Source organism: the organism of the source record quoted next, unplaced genomic scaffold (genome assembly GCF_019419815.1).
Source record: "Pyrus x bretschneideri cultivar Hongxiangsu unplaced genomic scaffold, Pyrus_bretschneideri_v1 Contig34, whole genome shotgun sequence".
Classification (NCBI taxonomy): domain Eukaryota; kingdom Viridiplantae; phylum Streptophyta; class Magnoliopsida; order Rosales; family Rosaceae; genus Pyrus; species Pyrus x bretschneideri.
The window spans coordinates 623,114-646,338 of NW_025999657.1; the positions used below are offsets into that span (position 1 = coordinate 623,114).

The window sequence follows — 23,225 nt, forward strand, 5'->3', positions numbered from 1 at the left end:
TGAGAATCGTTACTTTCTAGTTCACTCTTTAAAGATAAACTCTGTAAAAAATTAATCAAATCAAAAATCGTGCTTCTCATTTTGTTCTACCTTCTCAACTCCTTTTTTTCTTCTACAATTTTGCATCATGATCAAAATCGTAGACTTTCTAGTGTTGACTGAAAAATAAGGTTATTGTCTTTATTGGATAATCGTTAAATAACCAAAAGATACCGGATTTGGTTGATTTTTGGCAGAGTTGATTTTTAATCGATGACCTAGAAACATAGATGATTCAGATCATCATGCAACATAAAAAGATGAGAAAGAAGAACCGAGAAGGTGGAACATGAATGTTTAAATGAGAAGGTCATCTTTGCGATATTGTTTCTAACATTATGTTCTTCCTTTTTCTTTTCTTTATTTATCCAACCTAGAAAGGCTGTGTCATCATTGACTCATATGTTCTCTTTGGTCTAAAGTAGAGACTAATCCATGTTTGTCACAAACCACGAAGAAAACCTTCCCTGCATACCCCCATTGTGTCACTCTCTCTCTCTCTCTTCTCGCAACACTCTATCCTTACGCGATTCACAGAAGGACAGAGAGAGTAGCAAAATGGTGATATGCAACCGCGATAGGAAAGTTTTTTCTCCAAATTTAAGCTTTGTTAATGTAGACTTTAATAGTGAAAATTAGTAGTGTAGATTTCTTGCAAGAATGCACTTGAAAATTTGGTACACCCACCATGGCGGCTCTAGTTTTAGTTTTTGGTACAATGCCTCTTTCACCAATTTAATGGAATGCGATATGCTCACTTGCAAATGCATTACTACTTTAATTTAATGAAACTCCCAACCAACACCAGCACGTTGGTCCACAACTATATTATCTCCCAAACAAATTGAAAAAAAAAAAAAAAAAAAAAAAAAAAAAAAAAAAAAAAAAAAAAAGAGAATGAACGAAGAAAAAGAAATGAAAAGAAAAAGCAGAAAACAACACAACTCTCATCTTCTAGTCTATGAATTTTGATCTGCTTTTGCTTTCCATGTAAGCTGCTTTTTTCTCCCACAAGTCCCAACCAATCTTGTCTCCCTTCAAATAAACTTAACTAGCAGAAACTCTCCTATTGTGTACTTGCTGTTCCTGCCTTGACAACTCTGCAGAATCTCTACAAACTCGGTGTCTGTCTTCGAGTGTGCTCATTGCTAGCAAAAAAAAATCCCCAACAAATCCAATCAAAACAGGAAGCAATCTTCAGGTAAAATTTTGGTCATTTCGACAGCCCTTTCCTCGACTTTGCAGTCTTAAAACTTAGCACCTCCGCTATATTAATTGTCAAGCAACTGTTTTAACCTCAATTATTTTTCTTTCTGTTAACATCATTGTCTTTTAATCTTTGTGTTGATCTCTAGGGAAAATTGTATTGACGAATGAAACAAATGATTCACAGTGTGAACAGAAACTTGGGCGGGTTTTAGAATTTAGATTAGTGAAGGGGTCTCAAGGCAGCCGTAAGACTTGGATACCATATATGAACACCAAAGATTGTTCCCAAGGTTTTTGTAGTTTGCATTGCCCACAGTGGTGTTACATGGCAGTACCACCCCCACCTGCCTTTGAGTTTCCTCAAGAAGATTCGTCGTCTCCCATTTTCTCTCCTCTTGTTATTGCAATTATCGGCATTTTGGTCAGTGCTTTTCTTCTTGTGAGCTACTACACCGTAATTTCCAAGTACTGCGGTAACGAGGACCGGAGGAGAGCAAGAAGAGAAAATCATGGCCAGAATGAGGAGTTCGATGACGATCACACCCAGTCGATCCATATGCCGTGGCATATCACAACGGCTGGCTTAGATGAGGCTTTGATTAAGTCATTAACAGTTTGTAAGTACAAGAAAGGAGATGGATTGGTCGAAGGAACAGATTGTTCGGTTTGTTTGAGTGAGTTTGAAGAAGATGAGAGCCTGAGGCTGTTGCCTAAGTGCAATCATGCTTTCCATCTCCCTTGCATTGATACATGGCTTAAATCTCACTCCAATTGCCCTTTGTGTCGCGCTACAGTAGTTTCTGCAAATGCTTCTCAGTTGCCACCTAATGCAGTGTCTGAAAGTCCTCCATTAACCGATCGCGATACATCATCATTTGCTGAAAGCCAAGGAGCATATGAAAATGCGGTAACGGCACAAGATTCAGAGAGGGGTTCTTCTCAAAACGTGGAAGCAATACATGGAGATCATGCTATTCCGAAGACATCATCGGGACTTGCTTTTAGTGATTTGGGAAATGCAGAGGGGCGAGATAGTACCATCATTGAGATTGCAGGAGATCATGAGGTATATCATCAAGCAGTTAGAAGGTCGGTTTCCATGGATGGTTCAAGTGGGTACCGTGTTTTAGTTGCAGATATTCTTCGCATGAATGATGAAGACGATGGGGAGGACAATGATATTGATCATGTGGGAGGCTCAGATGACGTTGCCGGTTCTTCGAAACAGTCAACTGGAGGAGCTGGAAAATCTAGCCATACAAAAGGAGTACTCCTGCATTGTGTTATAAGTCCAGTTGCAATGAAGAGATCATTTTCAAGCGGAAGATTCTGTTAAACTAGGTATTTGGATTAAAGTGCAAAATTTTGATTTTGCTCTGAAATAGGTATTATAATTATCTGTTTACAATCCATTGTTAGACTCCGTGAGCTTTTAAATCCATAAATTGTTGCATATGATGAGTGTATAGAACATCATTTTTAGGGTATAAAACCACTACACGAAGTGTGATGATTTTTTAGACCGATTGATATACACTCCTGGTGTGCAAATATTTCTCCGATTAGTATATTGTTGCTTTTGGAGTAAATTCTACTGTTTTCTAGTAAATTTAATTAAGTTTCACGGGCTCTAAGTGACGGGCTTGGAGTTTAATGTTCCTAAGTAAATTAAAGTATATACATTATCAAGGAATTTTCTCAGGTCTTACGGACCTTTGTAGCCTTTCACACTCAACCTGCCAGTCAAGCTTGTGAAACCACCTTTTGGATCCATGTGATCTGGATAGGTATCGAGTTTAAAGGAATGTATTTCCCTTGACGTGAGAGATATTTACATGATTGATAATGGATAATAGTAATTGTACACATGGTATGCATGTGCTTATTAAAATTTTGAAATTAAAATTTACAAAGAAAGAAAATATAAAATGGTCGCTAAAGCTTTTTAGTAACGACCTTCAAACGATTTTTCGTCCCTAAAGAGGGTTCATATCTTTAGCGGTTGTTCCTTGATAACTATTTCATCACTAAAAGTTTATTTTATTTGAGAGAAAAACATGAAGGAGAAAATGGTGGCAACTCATATGGTTACCTAGCTGTGAAGCTTTGAAAAACATTAAAACTATTTTGTGTTTAATTTACTATATTGACCATAACTTTTATTTTGGTTATTGTTCTTAGTTTTGTTAACATGTTTAATTTGATCTTTTCACCCTCTTCTAATTGACAAAAAAGATTTTGTTAATAGGTAGTTTAGATTAACAATACCAATTCAAGCCTATACGATCAACCAATAATTTGAAGTCCAACATAAGCTGAACTACTCGATGCGCACCCCTACTCCAGGCACATCTATGGCATACTCTCAGGCAGGACTCCCTTCTATTTGTTAAAAGACATGGGAAAACAAACGGGTGTAGCAACTGAAAGGAAATTGACCCACAAAAGCTACCCGAACATGCCATGCAAGTCGAGAGGCAAAATATAAAGGCCTCATCCAGACAAGACATCATGATTTCTAAGAGAACGGCCGGCGAGATGGTAATTAAACATTCACTTGATTACTATGCCGTTTTGGTTCCTTCGAAGTTTTAATGACGTTTACTAGGCCAATTTTTATAATTCTCAGTTTTATTTTTATTTTGGAGCTAGGCTTAACTTAGTATTCAAGTGAAATAATATGTTGTTCTTAAACTGTCGTATCATTTTTTTTCTTATAAACCTTACAGTGGCCTTCTGTGCTAATGATATAAAGACATGTTTTAGCTTCTTTGCATGTGCCCTTGTATCATTAGTACGTATGCCACCATGGCATTATCTCCGTTTCATGCAAGTTGCTCTTGTAATTGAGGTTTTTTTTTTCTGGTTACATGTGGAAACCGTGCACTAAACAACCGAAAAGGAAAACCGAGTATTAACTCAGTAGCTACTAGCTTACAACTACAAACCAACAATAAAGAAATTGAGAAGCTTAATTCACAGCAGTTGTGGTGATTCTAGTCAGATAATTAACACAATAACCTGGCAGCTGCTTCCTCTATTACTCTAAGCATGTGGTGAAGTGATGCTGCTATGTCATCTGCCGAACTTAGTAAGCACCCTTCTTCAATCTGCACACACACACATATATATAGAATGTTCATATTTTAGACCAATTTATTTAACTCATTGAATTCTTACAATTATAAGCAAACAAATATTTGCAAATATGGTAAACACCACCCATATACACAAAAATGTAAAGCCAATTATTGGTGACGAGACCATTCCAAGCAAATGACAAAACTGCCCCCCCCACAACAAATGTTTGCAAATTATGTAGTCTTGAGGCCTTTTCTATTAGAAAGTGTCACAGCAAGCGTGACAATTTTATGTGTTCAGACTCTAGATAGTACAATTACAGAATGTGAATAACTAACTAAACTTTGGTTCAAGTTAATGTTAATTATTTCGTAAATAAGTAGTATACGTACCTTGAGACTAATACAGTAGAGAACAAATGGATCCATGGTTGAAACAGTGAGATGAAGGATTGTGAGGTGAAGTGAATGAATTCCAGCGACCAACTTGGGAAGCTGTGATCTTGCTGCAATATTTCTGCGTGAGAGAATTTTAAGGTTTGCATGGGTCTCAATTAACGTGACCTCAATGTCAGCGGTAGCCCCCTTGGTTTTTGAAGTGTACTTATTGTTAGGGCAATGACTGTGAGACCACGAGTGCTTCTGAGGGTATTCCAGTAATTGTGTAAAAGGGGATGATGGCACGATTTTGGAGGGGGTGGTGACAATATCTTCTGGATTATGTTGTTGTTGATGTTGGAAAAGTTGGAGCTTTTGAGCTTCAAGGGACTGTAGGAGATGCTCAAGTTCCTTCACGAATTCTATGGCACCACCTACTATAGAGGCCTGGTCACCCTGTATGCAGATGCAGTTGCACAACCAAAAACAATGAGAAGAAAACAAAACATACAAAAATGAAGTAAAAAAGTGACGTTAAAAGTACTATTATGCATATGTGATGCTGAAAAGGTGGACAGGTAAACAGATATATACATGCATGCATACATATATATAATATTAAGATAGATTAGAAGTTCTTTAACAAAGAAAAAAAATTGTGTTTCCCCTGTAAAGCTAATTGGGAAATTAATATATAAATTAAAATTATGCATCTCGACTACACTTCCTAGATAGAGTTTAAGTTAATGGAAGAGAAGAAATTGATGGATGAACATGCAGTAGTGAAGTAGTAGTAGGCTAGGCTTGGCTTACCCTTTGGGCGTAAGAGTCGGGCATGAGAGAGCGGAGAATGGCAAGATGGTCGTTCATTTGTTTTCTGCGGTTTCTTTCGACAGCAATGTGAGTCATTCTCTGCGTCTCAGCTTCTTCCTTGTTCTTGCAAACCCTTGCCTTTCTCCTTCTCTTCTTCCTCCCTTGCCCTTCCCCTTGCCCTTGCGGCTGCTGATGGCTGCTCATCTGCTTCGTCTTCTTACCGCCACCACCACCTGCTGCTTCCAACATCATACTAGTATTACTACTTTTGGCGGCAGCGTTATTGCAGTAGTAGAATTTTTTAGGAGGTATGAAATTATTGGCGGTTTCTGAAGAGTAGTCTTGAGCTTGGCTGGTGTAGGGGGTTGCAGAGATGGTATCATAGACGATGAAGTTGAAAGGAGGATCTTCTAATAATGGCATTATTATCTTATGTATTTGTGTGTGTTTCTCTCTTCTCTTCTCCTCTCCTCACTTGTTTAGCATTACCTCCGGACTTTGATTCTTTAGCTCTTTTTTCTATTCAAATACCACAATCATTTTATATACGAAACTCAACTCATCCTCTCTTCAGATTAACATGCACATATCAGAGACAGAGAGAGAGATGGTGCACGTGAGAGAGGCAGAAAAGGTGAAGTGCTTTTCAGCTTCGGAAAGTGAAGAAAAGAGAGAGGGACTCTCCTCTCTCTCTCCCCCTCTCTTTCTCTCTCTCTCTCTCTCATCCTTGGTTTGGTTTTCTGTCCAATTTGAGAGACGGTGTTAAAAAAAAAGCTGGGCCATGCCAGTTTCTGCAAGAGATGAGAGAGAGAAGGGAAGAGTAGTGGGGGACCCAAATCTATATAGAAATATGCATACAAACAACATAACAAGCTGTGCAAAAGCTACTCATCACATTCAAATCTGTGATGTGTTTTTGCAGCAAGGGACTGACTCGCGTACGTACTCTTAACCTAGCTAGATTCTCTTTTCTTATATACATATACATATATATACATACATATATATATATATATATATAGAGTCCCGTTCTTTTAGACCTCTTGGTCTAAGAAAACTGTGGTTATCCATTGTTCGGTATCTTAATCCGATGGTAGAGAAAAAGGTACAACAAAAATTGAATGACACTTGGTTGATTTAAGATCAAACGATGAGTAAATTCTCTTGGAGCATGAAATTTCGAAACTGGTATTCTGTATATTAATTAATAAACTCTTCATATGTAAACTAAACATGCATGTGCTTGGTATTGCAATGTCTTGCCATCTGGGACCATTTGTCATTAGGTCCCTCGATATATTGGTAGATATTCATTTTGTTTAATTTATTACTTTGTGTACATATTTAGTGCGTAATAAAACAAAAATGTATACTGGTGATCACTTTGGCACTCACATGTCAAACACCAGCAGCAACTACACCAGGTGGTCATTGCAATGTCAATTGTCAACCCTGTTGGTGAAATTGACATATTATTCAAGATATGTGAACACTCATAATAAAAATGAAGCATCACTCACCAAAGGCAAAACGTCATTGATTAATCCTAAAATCAACCTCGTTATCACCCTTGAGTTGACAGCACAAGAGGTTTTCAATGTACTTAGAATACCGTCACATGATATTACAAATCAACTCAAATTGTTAATATATCCAATAGGAGTGAGAAATATCAAAATAAATAAATAAATAAAATCTTGATGAGTGTTCCAAGTACACATAAAATTTCTTGACAAAGTACATATATAAATGGAGCTACCTCTGTTTATATAATTATTCGTTTATCTATTTCATCTCGTAATAAAGTCATGTAATTAAAGAGTAACAAAATCGTATCACCTAGGGATAGGCGAGAAATACTCTGAATAACCACTTCCATTCTTACTATTATTTTATTTTTTGTTACGAAGGGCCGGGGGTCCAACGTGTGAGAAAAATTCTAAACAAGAAAATTTCAATTTAAGGGCTTAAACAACATAGCCCCAGCCATAACCACCCTACAAATATCATCAAATAATGTTTCAAATGAACAATCGATGGAAGATCGAGGTTCATCAATCACGACAATGCCACGGTTGAATGAAACACTCAATTTACCAAACCATCAGCTACCATTTTCCATTCAGTACAAATATGACTAAATTCACTTTGATCAAGTTGAGACATCAAGTGATGGCAACCATATATACCACCAAAGGATGTAAATCCTGCATAACACCTTTGAAGTGGGAAACCAAGAAAGCAGACTCAGATTGCACGGCCAGCCTCCTTACACGCTTATCCAAAGCCACTTCCATCTCTTAAAAGAGTATAGGATTTACACAGCACGAGTACACCATAATAGTGATGTTTTGTACAAATAAATAATGGCATGTATAAATTTTTATCCATGTACCGTTGTTTCATTGACACAAAACACCATATGATGGTACTCGTATCATTTACGTTGTTCTCCTAGAATAGACCTCTTGACTACTATATATTGTTAATGTTTCAGTGGTTAGTAATTGATATTTGCCTAACTTCCACTAGTCCTTACTTATGTCACTTTGAACTTGAATTATAGAATAATTATTACCCTATACATCCAGAAAAAAAAGGCTGTATTATCCTTGCTAGTACAATCATCAATAATTGTAATAAGATGATTTATTATTCGCTAATTACAATTAGAAAGTGTGCAACTTTATTTGAAAAGGAGAAAAGATGTATTCGTCAAGTAAAACCACCGTCTCCCTCTGTTCAATTATGAATTATATATAGAAAAGGTGAGAAAAAGACTTGTCCATCTGCCTGTGCAGCTTAATTTTGCACCTTGTCCGTTAGGGATTTTGGTTTTGTCTTCTACATACCTAAAAAAACTTGTGAGATCATCGTGAGTCTCAGTATTCGGTAGTTATGCACCGAAATTTGGTTACAGTTCAATAGGGAACAACTGAAAATCCTCAAAAGATTTGGTTGCTTTCTGCCGAATACGGTAGCGAGCACCACCGTCACCATTAGCCTTGCGATTTCCAGCGCCTTTATCGTTCTCGTACGGTAGGGAATCTCATGGGTTTAGGGAGGAGTTCACGAGCTAAGTTGATCAAACTGTCATGCCGTGTTAAGGGGCTTTCATGTAAAAAGGATTTTAAACTAAACTAGTTAGAAATGCACTCTAACTCTTAGGGATCATTTGACAAATGCTTTTAAATGAATGAAAGCTTTCCGAGAAAATATTTTTGGATTCTAAAAACAATTGAAGTGTTTTCTGCTAAAACCACCAGTTATGTGCATCTTGCTAGAAGCACCTTAAGTACTTTTTCAGAATTAATTTGCATTTTTACTAAAGTTTGGTTCCAAAAATATTTTATCTAAAAACACTTTCAGTCATTTAAAAACACTTATCAAACAAGCCCTTAAATAAAAAATTTTGCAAGGACTAGGTGCAATGCACTAAAAGAGTTATTTGCATACAACTACTTCAAAATGAGTCGTTAAAAACTTGTGTGTGTTTAATGTTTTTTTTTTTTTAAGGAAAACTAATGAAAATAGCTTGAAAACTTCAAGTTTTAACGATAAAGACAAAATAAAGGGTAAAGTGAATAGTACCAGGATTGACTTTTAAATGTAAAATTGTGGTTTTTTGTTAAAGTAAACAATACCGGGAGTTTTTCGTTAAAGTTCCCTTTTTTTTTTTTAATCATGGTGCATTTTCAATTCCTCGTTCTAATGTTTTCCAGTGCTTTTTGAACTGTAAGTTAGCCTATATACACTACTTCCAAATCGCTCATCCAAGTAAACCATAATCCATACGTGGAGTGTGTGTGCCTAAAGTCTAAACTACATATTAATGGAACTCTAATTATCAACTGAAGTTTTATGAAATTACTATTCTAATCTTCTAATTAAAACTGAACATAAATAAAAATTATGGGCAATTTTGTAATTTCAAAAACAAATTTTGCTCTTTTTTTTAAGTATCACCCACATGTGATTTTAACTTCTTTAATATTTCCTATTCTTGGTTTGAAGAGTCCCCGACTTCATTTCAAACTTTATTTTGTCTGAATGTAATTCTGTTGGATTATGATGTTTGTTTGTGCCACATGCTTGTTATGCTTATGGAGGTCTTTAATTCCCTCCATGTTACATTTTATGTCCATTTCTTCATAGTTTGACATCAATAGTTCCTTGGGTCTTGTAAAACCCTCGTCAAACTTAAGGATAAATCTTGGATAAGTTAGATTGTTGAGTTTAACTACTGTTCTAAAAGGCGGTCTAGGCAACTGGCTAGGCATTAGGCGGGGGTGCTTTGCCACAATTAACCCGAAATCATTTATCAAATCGGCAAGGATATTAGGCAACGTAAGGCGGCCTGGGTGGGCTAGCCGGGCTCGACAGATGCTGGGTGGTCCTGGCAACCTAGAAAAAACATGTGTCGCAAGACTGATAACCGCCTTATCTCCAAGAGTCTCACTGTCTCCCTCTCGGTTTGCTAGAAGAGGAGTTGACGATGGTCTACGAGAAGAGAGAGAGAAAATTGTAGAAGATAAGTATGCAATTACAGAGATGGGTAACGGCGGCACGTTGTAGAAGGTAAGTGTGCAATTGCAGGAATGGGTGCGACAATTTTAGTTAGGGTTTTAAGCAATTAGCAGCTTTAGGCTTTAGCTAGCTTTAGTTAGGTTTTTTTTTTTTTTAAGCGAGTCGGTGAAAATTTTACTAAAACAAGAATGCAAGGCCAACCTTCTACGTTCATGAAAATGGCTTGGGCTAAATTTATTTTGACAAAAAATCATGCTATAACTTTGTTTAATGAAAATTAATTAAATATTCATGAAAAACCCTTAAATTTTAACAAAAAGGACAAATGAACTTAAATTTTAATGAAAATGACACAATTTTAATATTAAAAAGTTAAAAAAAATGAAAAATGAAAAATAAAAAAAAGACCTGACATGCAGGACCTATGCATCTATCACAGACACTGTTTATGAAACTGAACAGTGTTTATGAAGCTAAAACACTATTTATAAAACTGAACACTATTTACGAAATTGAATGCCACTACACTATTTGTTGGTCCAGTTTCATAAATAGTGAGTAATTCTTGGTCATGTTTCATAAATAGTGTCTAGTTATTGGGTCCAATTTTATAAATAGTGTATAGTAATTGGTACAGTTTCATAAATAGTGTCTCTTTCTTTGTCTAGCTTCATAAATAGTGTCTAGTTATTGGTCTACTTTCATAAATAGTCCCTAGTTCTTGGTCCAATTTCACAAATAGCATCTAGTTCTTGATCCAGTTTCAAAAATAGTTTCCATCTATTGGTTTAGTTTTAGAAATAGTGCCTAATTCTTTGGCTTTGTTTAATAAATAGTGTCTACTTATTGGTCAAGTTTCATAAATAGTCTCTACTTATTGGTCTAGTGTCATAAATAGTGTCTACTTATTGGTCAAGTTTTATAAATAGTGTCTAATTCTTGGTTCAGTTTCATAGATTTGAAACTTAGACCATTTTTTGTCCTGTAAAAGCACTCTTTGCGCCGAAAACAATGAACCCAAAAGTGATTCTTTGTATCAAAACCTTGAGAAGATTATGTCATCAGCAATTATATTTAAAAAGTTGTTTTCAATTACCAAATTAAAATTCCCTAACATTTTTTACATAACTACAATAATTAAATGTAGCTCTCCATCCAATTTCTTTAGCTTGGGTGTCATCTTGGAGAAATTTTTCCTTATGCCCGTAACACAAATGGTACAACACGTGTTATTATATAAGTGGTGAGAAATTTGATTTTTTATGTTATTAATTCTCTCGTCATCTTAACTACTATTGGAAAACAACACCACAAAAATAAAAATAAAAAATGTATTCGATTTGAAGTCTTTCTCTTCTTCTAAGAAAAAAAACAAAAACAAAAACAAAACAAAAACAACAAAAAAAACAAACAAACGAACTCTTAAGACAACGGGGAGAAAATAGAGTGGAAAGGGAGGGGTGGGGTTGGGGGTATGCGCGCCTGGCGCATGTGCTTTTTTTCTTTCTTTTTTTTTTTTCTTTTTTTTTTTTTATCCTTTTGTCTTTATCATTAAATAAAATTAGGAGATAGTTTTTTTTATTAAAACGTAAATATTTAAACTTTTTTTTCATTAGTTTTCCTTTTTATTAATAAGAATAAACACCCAACAATATGGGCCTAGAAAATGAAAATGATACAAAACCAATATAGAGTCTAAAATTTTACATATATACTTACATGTATATAATTTATTTTAAAAAATACCATATTAATGAATGTTTATTTATATTATATAGTAAACTTAATTTAATTTATAAGATTTATTACTTAAATACCGTCTAGTCTGCTTAGGCCCTATATAGACACTCAGGCGCTAGATCCCAGCTTACCGTCAACTAACGCTTAGTGTTTTCTGAAATGTAACAATGATCGAGAACTATGGATATTGAAAGACTTCATTTCAATTTCAATACATAATCTTAATTTGAGTGAAGCATATCAGCATAGACGATGTGGTTTGACTGTCTGCAAATCTTTCTTATAGGAAAGTGTTGCCTTATCCCAGTGACAGAACGAGGACATTTGGAAAGAAGGAAGACGGTGGCCTTAGGAGTTGGGACCACGATCCAGACTGTTGCCTCTCTGCAACTTAATCCATGTGACCATCTGCTTCTGCTCCTCTCGATAAACTACATATTTCCTACCATGTCCCATAATCCAAAGTCACCACTCAAAGGATCTACTCAAACCTTTTCCGCCCTATTTTTTTAACTTTCACTTGGACATGGATCCTCTCCGGATCCATGCATTCTAATCCTAGGAATCCACCAATCTGAAGCATTAAAATTTGATCTAACGGCTAAAATTATTATAACTTTTAAAGTGAACCCTTGTTTGTAACTGTTAGATCAAATTTCAATGCCCGGATTGGTGGATCCCTAGAATTAGGATGCATAGATCCGGACAGGATCTATGTCCTATATATTTTGTCACAAAAACAACACGTCATTTTGGCTATTGTGTCAAACTTGCTTTTCTGATTTCTCTTGTAGATTTCTAGGGTACTGTTTTTGTACAATTGAAGCTTGGAAGGCTACATCTTCGTCTCCATTGCACAAACCAAATCTTGACTTGTCATTGTACTCGACAACCGATGCAACATGCATATACCCAAATTACCATACCATTTTCTAATTCTGCCTAACCATCGAAACGTTCTCTTGACCACCAGGTGATTGAAGAATGCACAATACCACTTACCATTAGATTTGTTTACGTCATTGGTTAAATTTTAAGACATTAAAAACACGGCTATTTATTCTCCAGCCTTGACATCAAAGGTAAACGACCGTGAAATCTTCGTTCACTGAGTGACTAACAACATGATTTTAATGCCGAATACATCATACTGCACTAGAAGAGAAAGCAAGATTAAACTGTGGCGTTAACTACAAATTCTTTACCCCTTACAATGAACACCAATTGACTAATTTTTAAAACCCGCAACAGCGCTAATCAATTAGTATGTTACAAAGCGTTACAGTAGTTCAGGATACGAAGCGTTAATGTTTTCAATCTCATTCCAGAAGTGCAAAAGGACCTTCTTGTCTCTGTGCGTGTGCGCGCGCTTGTGCGTATGTGTGTTGGGTTGGGTGGCTCAGTTGTAAACATAGGCGGCTCGGAGAAGGAACATAAAAACAATTGTCATCAACAGTAACAACTTCATAGGATTTCTGGTGATTTCATTTAATTCATGTCCTTAACTAATTAGATTTCCAATTTGATGGTCGACCTACCAAAATTTCAACCGGATGCCGCAGAAATCTAGCAATCCAATGATGAAGGTCGTCGAAAATGTATAGGCAATTAAAATAAAAAGGGCTTTGGCTGCCGATGCAAACAGGGTTTCCACCATCAAGTTCACCAAACCCGTGAGCAAATTCGCCTGCAAGGGAAGAAGAATCAGATTATGTTATGCATGCAGCATGAGAGAATTGAAGCTTGCAAATGTTGATTAAACCAGACAAACATTTGTTGGTCACCACAAGAAACTTTAAAAAGTTCGTTGTAGTATACCAGAAGAAATGTCCCCAGCAAATTGCGGTTATATGCTTCTTCCAGCACTGAAGTTTTGCTTCCGGGGAGAAAATCAGAGAGAAGAAATATTGCCAACACCTGAAAAATGAGTGACAACTTGAGTTGGAGTTAAACAAAAAAGTGGGAAGTTGTTTGAACTGATTCTTTCTACGGATACGTAAACATATTCTAAATAATTTTCTATTTTAATAATCTTATAAACAGAAAATTAATGCTTCTAAAGACGAGTGAGGATATTTTCAATTACAACGACAATTTCCGAAGGGGTCATGCCAGTTAAATTTTATACATCCAAATCAATAATTTCAGAAGGGAACATGCCAATTAAATTCAAGTCAAAAGAGGAAATGGGCTTAACCTGTAAATTTACAGCCAAAACCAGTGTAACATAGGCCAGGTTGCACTGCAAAAATGTAAACATACATTAGTTTCCTTAAAAATACTATTCAAACACGTACAAAATTTGAGTAAAAGCAGAAATACACATACCATCCTACGGGAAACTCTCTCTACGTGGCGGTCTATAATCACAGTTAATAACCTGAAACAGAAAAGAATTTAACACCTTCGGCAACCACCTTATAGCTCCCAGAGAGTGAATAAATTTGACAATAAGACTTGGAGTAGAGAAATACCAAAGGAGAAGTGAAAGTATCCAAACTCTAATTGTTGCCCATTTATTGCTTCCCATTGTAGCAGAGGAATGGTTATTGAATAGAAGAAAGTTTCCCAATTGGACACCAACAAGGTACATACCCCAATATCCTGGGAATGAAGGCAATAAACTACTTTAAGCAATAAGAAGAAAACCCAAACAACACGCTTGAAAGATTATAACTCAGCTTTCTCTCGGTGCTAACCAAATTCAATAGCACTCATAAAAAGACAGGTATAGTAGAACTTTGAACATAGTTGTGCTACCAATGCACAGCAGAAGATGGCAATCTTTCCAGCTATATTACAGATGTTCACACCCCCCAAATACCCACGATTAGGTTATTCAATGAATTACATCATATGACTTTGTTGTTTGAGTTACAGATAACACTAGGAAGGTGGGATGAAATGAGCTTAGCGGAAATGGTGATGATAATAACAATGATTAACTTTCAACTTCGATATTTGAAAGGGATACCATTATAAAAGATATAATTTGTGTACTGTATTAAAAAGAGGCAATTTACATACTTTCATTTAGTATTTTGATTTAATTCATTTTCGTCTCCTTTTCTATTCAGATTTCATATCCTCTACATTTTCATAATAATGAGAAAATCTAAAAGCAGCAACTCAGTTGCAAGATACTAGTCTTAGATCCAAGAACCAAATACCATTAATTACAAACCCGACTTAACCATGAACTGCTATACTCTCAATCTAGAGTACTTTCTCCTGGTTCCTTACAGTATACTATAAACTGAATGTGTTCTAGGTGCCTAAATCTTGGTTCGGACAATTATCAATCTTCAGATACTGACACTTTTATCTCTCAATATATGAGCTTGGAGAAACATCATGATTATATTGAGGGGCGGAGCTAGAAAAACGTTTATGGGGGGCACAACTAAGCAATAGTGGATTAGGTCCTCGTGGAATCCCAAAAAGAGCGCGTGAAGCGCCAAAATGTTTCTCAATTTTAAGTAAGGCATTTTGTTGAGCAATTGACCAACCCATAACCATTGTGTGCTTAGCATACATTCCCACCCTTTGTGCCATTTTAATTGTATCTTTAGAGTCAATATTGTTATAGTGAATAGGTAGATAACTTATATATGTTACATAGCTGGGAGGTCAAATTTATTAGACATATGGGAGGAGGGAATTCTTCTTTGTGACTGCCAGAATCAACCACACAACTAAAACTTTTTGTGTTATATCCGCCTCTTGGTGGTTTTGGATAAGGACCGAGTGATAGAGTTGGTGGTGGTGAGTTGATTATTATTTGTCGTTGGATCTACGTCATATCGAGCAACAGAAAGCGGCTGAGATTTAAGCAGTGCCCTGGCTCCTGCTCAAACCACCTTTTTTCCCAAGCCAAAAACTTGAGGGGGGCACATGCCCCCTCTGGCCCTTAATAAGATTCACCCCTGATTATATTATATATATATATATGTGTGTGTGCAGAGATTACGATTTAGTGTTGGCTCTTCCTAAAAAGTAATCTGGGTGCAGCATTCAATTTGGTTTTCATACTGCAACTTCACATGGGCCAAAGAATGTATTAAAATGGAACGCATTTGATGTTTTTCTTTTGTGAAATTACTTGCTATGATATAGCATTATGAAAAGGGAAGCACATATCTCTTACAGCATCCTACCTATGTCAGTTTATGACCAAACCAAAGAATGTATACTTCGTTAAGAAACTCAGTCAAGAGAACATTTAACAACTTGATTAAATAAATGAATCCCATATTTATTTTTTTATTGATGTACCAAGAAAACCTGTCCTTTGAACTTGACGGAGAGTCCAAACTATTCAGAAGATCAAATAAGCATGAAAAGTATTCAAGCTCAAGCACTTACCAAATATGCTAAAAAACCCCTCCTTATTTTGGCTGATTATATCAGTTCCCCTTTCATTAGAAAGCAGATACGAGTTTAACCCATGCATCAAGCAAACTTGGTAACCTGGAGGATAAAAAACCAATTAGACTATAACTTACATATACTCGAAGGATAAAAGTAATATAACGCATACACCAAAAATAACATTGTACCGTACGATTATACCTACTAGAATTAGTGAGCCAAGAATGCCAGAATACTGCGCGGGAATATTAATTATGGATGTAAGAATTGATATCGCAGCAAGTGTGAAAAAGAAATTCCAGTGCACTCCATATTCCGCCACATGAAGCTACAATGTGTAAACATATCATGACAAAGCAGAAACATAAGAGCTGATAAGGAAATCGGAAAAGCATAAGACTATATAATATATGTGTGTGTGTGTGTGTGTGTTCAGTTAATGGATCAAAAAGAGATTAATGCAGCATTGAACAGCCTATTGAACACATTAAAGTATTGACATGACCACGATAAACATCAGTGATTAGATGGACTGACTTGTTACAAGCTGAAAGGAGTGGTCACCCTTCATTGTGAAATTGACTTAAACTGAAAACAAGACATGACACCAGTGAACATACCAAATTGAACTGATAACATCATAAACCTACCTGATAGTCCACGCCTGTGGTAGACAGAAGACGGGCAAACCCAAGGATAATTAGTGGACTAGCAGATTGAATAGCAGTCTTCCATGACCTTAACAAGCATAAACAAACAACATGCCATCAACATCATATTTTCACACAACAACAGGAGAACACTGCAGTCTGTTCATACCATTCAAGATCCTATCATGCAAACAAAAATATATAAAAACTAAAGGAAAAAAAAAAACATTAAAGAGTAAACAAGAATGATGAAAATATTTATACATAATCACAGGATTTCTTGGAGGAACACTTGAACTTCCATATATTTTCCATTATTCAAAATCACGTTATTCTCTGAACTCTTTTTATTGGTGATTGTGTAAACTTTTTTTTATAGATGTATGGTACATGCACACACACCCACACCCCTACATGTGTGTGTGAGAGAGAGAGAGAGAGAGTTAAGAGGTTACACCCAAGGTTCTAAAAGACGCTAGGCCCTAGTTGGGTGTTGGGTTGGGGCCTAGCGCCTAAGCACCTAGGTGGGCGCCTAGGCGAATTTAATTAAATTTATTATATTTTGTGTAAATAAGTGTGGGTTTATACTTAAAATATATATAATTTCATCAATAACAACAAAATAGAATAACATATACATTAGAAGTATTGGAACATAATGAAAACATGGGGAACACACATATAATGTGTATTCATTTAAGTATTCAACAAGTCTCTTACAATTTATTGAAAAAAAAATAAAATGCAAAATGAAAGTTATCTAGTTTTTGTCTAAGTGAGTCACAACCTAGGCGGGTCTGGGCGGGCCTAGGCAGGCGCCTAAGCAGGTCTAGGCACCCTTTCTTAATTTTCAAATGCCTAGACATTAATTGGTGCGGTGACCAGCTGCCTAGCACCTAGGCGGTGCTAGGTGGGGATTTTTAGAACAGTGGTTACACCCAAAACAACAAAATTATAAATGACTAACCTTGATGATATATTTCGTGCTTGCCGTGAAACTAATGAATTTGCTATGACAAATGAGCCAACCCCAAGATCCATCTGACATATTCATGTATGGAAAAAAATTAATAGAGGTCATTTCTCAATTTAATTTCCTCAACAAATATTCATTAAGTAGAGATGTTTATGTTCGGTACATTTGAGTAGGTCTCAAAGAAAATAGAATATCTAAATCACCAAATATAAATTAAGAGAAAGTAATATAAAGACACAGGAATAAAGAAGAAAAAGAAGTGATAGAAAGAATATGATCCAAAGTAATTCCACTATTCTTCATTTCACACAAAACTTGGAACTAGTACCAGAGAACCAGTGAGTGTAAGTAACTTATGATTGCGTCCCTAAGTCTTGTCCTATATTGGCTATTGATAAATACTGAAAGAATTATTCAAGAGGGTATTGCTATCAAACAAAATTCAGACAGAATTAAAAGTTCGCTGCAAATTGGAAACTACTCATCAGTTGATGGCAACCCAGAAGAAAATGATGGTAATGGAACAGATGTTAAACATATGTTATTTGACTTCTCAATTTGAAGAGTAAGGTGGTACAATATATATACCATAATGAAAATCAACAAAATCTAGTCAAACTCAAACACTACAACAATAGGCTTAAGAAGACTACAATTGTGTTCCATATTGCTTGCAAATTCTTACCCAGCCAGTACCATAAGTCTCGGTCTTGGCATATCTTCTAGGGAATATTGTGAAGTCAACAGCCAAGATACAGACGCATGTTATGATCATCTGCAGCAATTACTTTTGTTCACACGAAAAAAATTGTAAAAGTTACAGGAAAGTTTCTATAGTAAAAAATTAAACTACGCAGACCTAAGTGAAACTGCATACCGTAGCAACTCTGTAAGATGAAATAATTTGCCTTATAGAATAGGGATCTTCCTTCAAAGTAGAATAGGAACCAAACCTACATTTAAGAACATGCAACTGTGAATCAGTATACTATATCCAAGCATAAAAATGCTCTGCTACTCATTCAAACATCTTCTAGCATTGTGAACATGGCATGAATGACTCCTCGTGACGAGGGGAATACTAAAAGCGGTATCATACTACCTTTTGGCTGCAATACTGAAAAGCAGTAACAATATCAACAAAGTTGCCCAGATATACATCCACTCTGCCAAAACCTGACATGAGTTATGATCATAGTGAATATTATAGGACATGTATCCCTACATAAGAAATCATGTGACCACAACAGGAGACCCATCTACAGAATATACAGATAGAAACTATAAAGGTTAAGACACTTTGACGATTCATGAGCAACAGCCCTGCTTTCAGAAGCTTAAAAAGTAGTGGGGAAAAAAGGATTGCAATCTCCACTCCAAAGATTACTACTTGGATCCTTCCAAGTTTTTATAATTAGTCAAGTAAAGAACACTTACAGTGTAAACTAAGACGATTGGAACTATAATGAGAAGAAAATCAAGAGACATTGAAGCCATGTAAGCTGCCCATCCCTTAGAACCAAGTACTGCATCATCATTTTTCTTTGATACGACATCTATTGGTAAAACAATCACATGAAAAAGATTAACATCAGACAAAAAATCACATGAAAATGATTAATATCAGAAACACAAACATATTAGCTGCAATGCACATCAAACAAGCTTGGAGATGAGAAGCTTATGGTAAAGTGAAGGGATCCGGTACAAATGCTAAATTAAATGAATCCATTTGGTGCCAAACTGTGTCCGCTAACACGTGCGCACACACAGGAATGCAGCAACAACAAGTTTACACAAGCAATGTTTAGTTCAATAACCAAACAATTACAAGACCATATTTTGGTAAGTTGAGAATAATTAGGAGAAAAAAAAAGTTTGATTGGTAAAGCAAAAGTCCTTGTGGCTTACCGACGGCACGATGAGAGCCAACTGAGTGCCGGAGAAGTATCAGAATCTAACAACAACGTATAAACACATGAGCATTTTTTTCTAAATTTAAGAAATGCTAGACGGAAAGAAAAATGGAAGTCTGAAATTAGGTTATATTTACAGGGATTATCGTGGTAAGTGCGGCAATCTCCATCATCGACGATCCACTCAAATTGCTCACAAATCTGAAAAGTCATCAAATTCCCCAAAAACAAAGTTAAATTAAATCAACACAGTTTAGTGAAACAGAGGATGTTAGAGAGAGAGAGAGAGAGAGAGAGAGAGAGAGAGAGAGAATATTAACTCTTCTTTGAGACGTTTGTTTGGATTGAAGGTGTTGGGAAGAGAATCCATGGATGAAAGAGAATAGAGGTGAACTTCGCCGGAGGATTTTGTGCTGGCCGGCGGCAGAGGTTTGAGTCTCACTAACTGGTTTTACGATTCTTCTTTGTCCCAAGTTATCCTACTGCTATTCTTCAATTTACATGCATAGCCATTGGGCTCATTTTTGGTTCATTATTATTAATATTATTTTTGAGAAGGATAGTGCTACCCACCTTATTTTTACCTTCCACACAGTGATTGATCTTTTTCAATTCATCCAACTCGACGGTTAAAAATTAATAGAAATGTAAAAAGTAAAAATGAATTTAATTTTGCATTCCAAACTTTTTATATTTAGAAAGAGAAATATTATTATGAAGAGCACAATTAGATTTTTAAAGTGCAAATAATACTTCTCTTATGTTTTTAGGAAAAAAGCCCATTAAATTTTCTTTTCAAACTCAACAAAAAGGCTCATCTCTTGTAAATCCCAACCACCGTGTCTAATGCTAATTCTTGGCAAATATGATGGGCAAAACTTATATCACATTATCACTTAACGAAAAACTTGACGGAAAACCTAAAACAGAAGTATTAAAGTGTCAGAAAAATCAAAGTTTAGGCATGAAACTAAGACAGAAAAAAAAGAAGGATAGCAGAGTGTGAATTTCACAATACTTGATAGTAGTAACGTGAGGATAACCGTATAATAAAATACGACCTTTTTCTAACAATACTCTCAATCACCTAATTAAGGTGTCGTGAGCAATGTCAAGCCCCTAAGCAATCTCTCTTTAAAGACATGATTCCTTTTAAAGACTATAAAAGTTATTCTCAATTGCTTAGTACATTGGTCGTGAATTTACTGATGGTTGCAAGAAGACGGAAGATGAGATTATTGCAGCATGTTGAGTCCTTAAAAATAATATTTGAGACTAGGTCATTGGTTTTGCATTGAACTTGGACGTTCGACAAGTGCTTGAAGCCAAGGTATGGGAAGTTGTGCATCTAATTAAGAGCAGCTTTCACATTGGGATGTCAAGATTATATTAGCCACGTATGGAACTGCACTATTCAATGGGAAATGTTAAGAAAACTTTCCATAAGTAGAACTGTTCAGGAATTTTCTGTCATCTCATAATTTACTGTTAATTTTCGTGTCAACATTATAAAATATTGTGCCAAAAACATGAGGTGGCAGAGAGTCTATGAAGAGTCTCACTTTTAAGAAAATCTCCTTAGCATATCTCTTATATATTCAACATATCGACAGAGAATGTAATATGGTGCCAGACCTTCTTGCTGATCTAGGATGCATACTTGAGTTTCGTGGCCCTTGTATTAGATGCCATTCGAAAGATGATTAACTAGATGTTTTTAGGGCTCGTACCATGTTGGTAATTCCTGATCTAGCAAGACGCTAAGCAGCAAACTAAGGTAATTAAGAGCAAATGAGCTATGAAAAACCGACTAAAATGCATTTGCGGTAGCATCTAAATGGCTAGCTACCCACCCTAATGTATATATTTGGGAAATACAAGAACAAAACTAATCAAAATGGAAAAGTTTGAAGAAAATAAACAAAAATAGTTAAAACACAGAAGCTAATTTGTTAATATCTTCTCCACCGGCGGAGCCGGAGGCCTCTCCAAAGCGGGAAGCACCTGCATTGTCTCTTTGATGAGAGAACTCCCCAAATGTAGTACAGCTTCCTGTCCAGTTATGATGTCCTCTTATAAGTTTAATCTTCACATGCTCTGGCAATCTCAGCGTATATCTATCCTCTTGTGCTCTAGGCCTAACTATGGAGTGCCCCGTTGAATGCGACCGTGAAAATCTTTCGGTTTCATTCTCTTCATTTCGATCATGATTCTGATCGTGATCTTGATCTAGATCTCGATCTTGAGTAGTGCTACTGCTATTTTGCTCACCTTGTGAAACCATAATGTTATTACTACTGTCATTACTTCCTTGATGACAATGATCTTGGCTTTGTTCATCTTTAATGTCAATGCGGACAGCATCCAGATCCAACAACACTGATTCATGCCCAACATGAATGTCTTGCATGGCGTCGTTCTCATGAGCAAGCACCGGAGACTTGTCCGCTAAACTCGGGGCTACTACTTCGAGATTTCCACGGCAAAACGGACAAGTTTTATGAGACTCGAGCCAAAGGTCGATGCAATCTTTGTGGAAAACATGGCAACACGCGGTCAAGAGGCGTAGCATGCTGTCGTCCTCAAACTCCACCAAGCAAATTGCGCATTCTAGGCCGTACTTCTCGATCCGGAAATCTTTGACACTTGCGTACTCGAACGTTGGAAATGATTGTATGAGTGAGACGTCAAGGCCTTCTTTGGGGACAACCGCCGTGGCCACAAGGTCTCCGGAGGGCGTGTGCTGAAGGGAGGTAAGGATGTGATCCAAGAAGCACTTGCAAAAGTAAATAGAAAAGAAACCCACAAAGAAGAAGACAAGGAGGAGGACGGTCAGAACAACAATAATCGGAGGGGAGACGACATGTTGTACTGGGGAGTAATTCGCATTCGTGGTCGATGCTGACATTCCCTGCATAACTAAGACTAAGCAGCAATACCTTGATGTTAACCCTATGGCCGGAGATCGGCTTGCACTTCCGGCCAGCCCTAGTGCATAGATATTCCGAGACGACGGAAAACAACAATAATAGTAATAGTAATATTGGCGAGGCTACGAGGAGAAGAATGTGATGTTGTTTGAGTTGGTGTTGGGATCTGACTTTGTGTGTGTTGGATTGCTTCCTCCAGTCAGTCATTGGCAAGAGAGAAACAAGGAGGCATGCATGTTGTCAATGCATCTCCTCATGTTTTTGTGAGCATACAAAATTGTTGCCTTAATTTGGAATGTTGGTGATGTGGAAGTCTCTGGTAAGAAGAACCAAAACTTCTGAGCTTAATTTGAGCGAGTCCTTGTGAGAAGGATGGGGCTCAACTAATTACTCTCTTCACTAGTATTCCAAACCACCAATACATTTATCACCAAATCCCACCAATACACACACACGCGCACGCGCGTCTGAACTAGAATTCAGAGACATTTTCTAACGCACATTTTGTCACTCTTTCTTGTAGACTAGTAGTTCCCATTTCGTCATTTTAGTGTTTAATTGTAAAACCGTATTCATCCATTTTCTTTACTATAAAT

The 23,225-nt window shown here is 36.4% G+C and overlaps 4 protein-coding genes across 4 annotated transcripts; 1 reads left to right on the top strand and 3 right to left on the bottom strand.

Moving 5' to 3' along the window:
• The first annotated feature begins 727 nt into the window (after positions 1 to 727).
• On the top strand, positions 728 to 2,837 carry LOC103960458 (RING-H2 finger protein ATL52-like). Its single transcript, XM_048591511.1, has 2 exons — positions 728 to 752; positions 1,395 to 2,837. Exons 1-2 carry the CDS (start codon positions 728 to 730, stop codon positions 2,582 to 2,584), a joined length of 1,215 nt encoding a protein of 404 aa, XP_048447468.1. The 3' UTR covers positions 2,585 to 2,837.
• Positions 2,838 to 4,071: 1,234 nt separating this feature from the next.
• Positions 4,072 to 6,230, bottom strand: LOC103960457 (transcription factor bHLH71). The gene is made up of 3 exons (XM_009372939.3): positions 5,520 to 6,230; positions 4,722 to 5,162; positions 4,072 to 4,358 (listed from the first exon to the last, which is right to left on the bottom strand). The coding sequence occupies exons 1-3, from the start codon at positions 5,940 to 5,942 to the stop codon at positions 4,257 to 4,259; spliced, it is 966 nt and encodes a 321-aa protein (XP_009371214.2). The 5' UTR covers positions 5,943 to 6,230; the 3' UTR covers positions 4,072 to 4,256.
• Positions 6,231 to 12,937: 6,707 nt separating this feature from the next.
• LOC103960455 (uncharacterized protein At4g17910) lies at positions 12,938 to 20,202 on the bottom strand. Its single transcript, XM_009372938.3, has 16 exons — positions 20,020 to 20,202; positions 19,837 to 19,900; positions 19,695 to 19,740; positions 19,221 to 19,339; positions 18,886 to 18,959; positions 18,661 to 18,736; positions 18,469 to 18,558; positions 17,775 to 17,848; positions 16,808 to 16,895; positions 16,359 to 16,485; positions 16,152 to 16,256; positions 14,261 to 14,390; positions 14,115 to 14,166; positions 13,984 to 14,028; positions 13,605 to 13,703; positions 12,938 to 13,473 (listed from the first exon to the last, which is right to left on the bottom strand). The coding sequence occupies exons 1-16, from the start codon at positions 20,067 to 20,069 to the stop codon at positions 13,321 to 13,323; spliced, it is 1,392 nt and encodes a 463-aa protein (XP_009371213.2). The 5' UTR covers positions 20,070 to 20,202; the 3' UTR covers positions 12,938 to 13,320.
• A 1,313-nt stretch (positions 20,203 to 21,515) lies between these two features.
• On the bottom strand, positions 21,516 to 22,836 carry LOC103960454 (RING-H2 finger protein ATL29-like). Its single transcript, XM_009372937.3, is given in 2 exon segments — positions 21,516 to 22,749; positions 22,751 to 22,836. Coding segments are annotated over 2 exon segments (1,206 nt in total). The 3' UTR covers positions 21,516 to 21,629.
• Between the last annotated feature and the right edge of the window lie 389 nt (positions 22,837 to 23,225).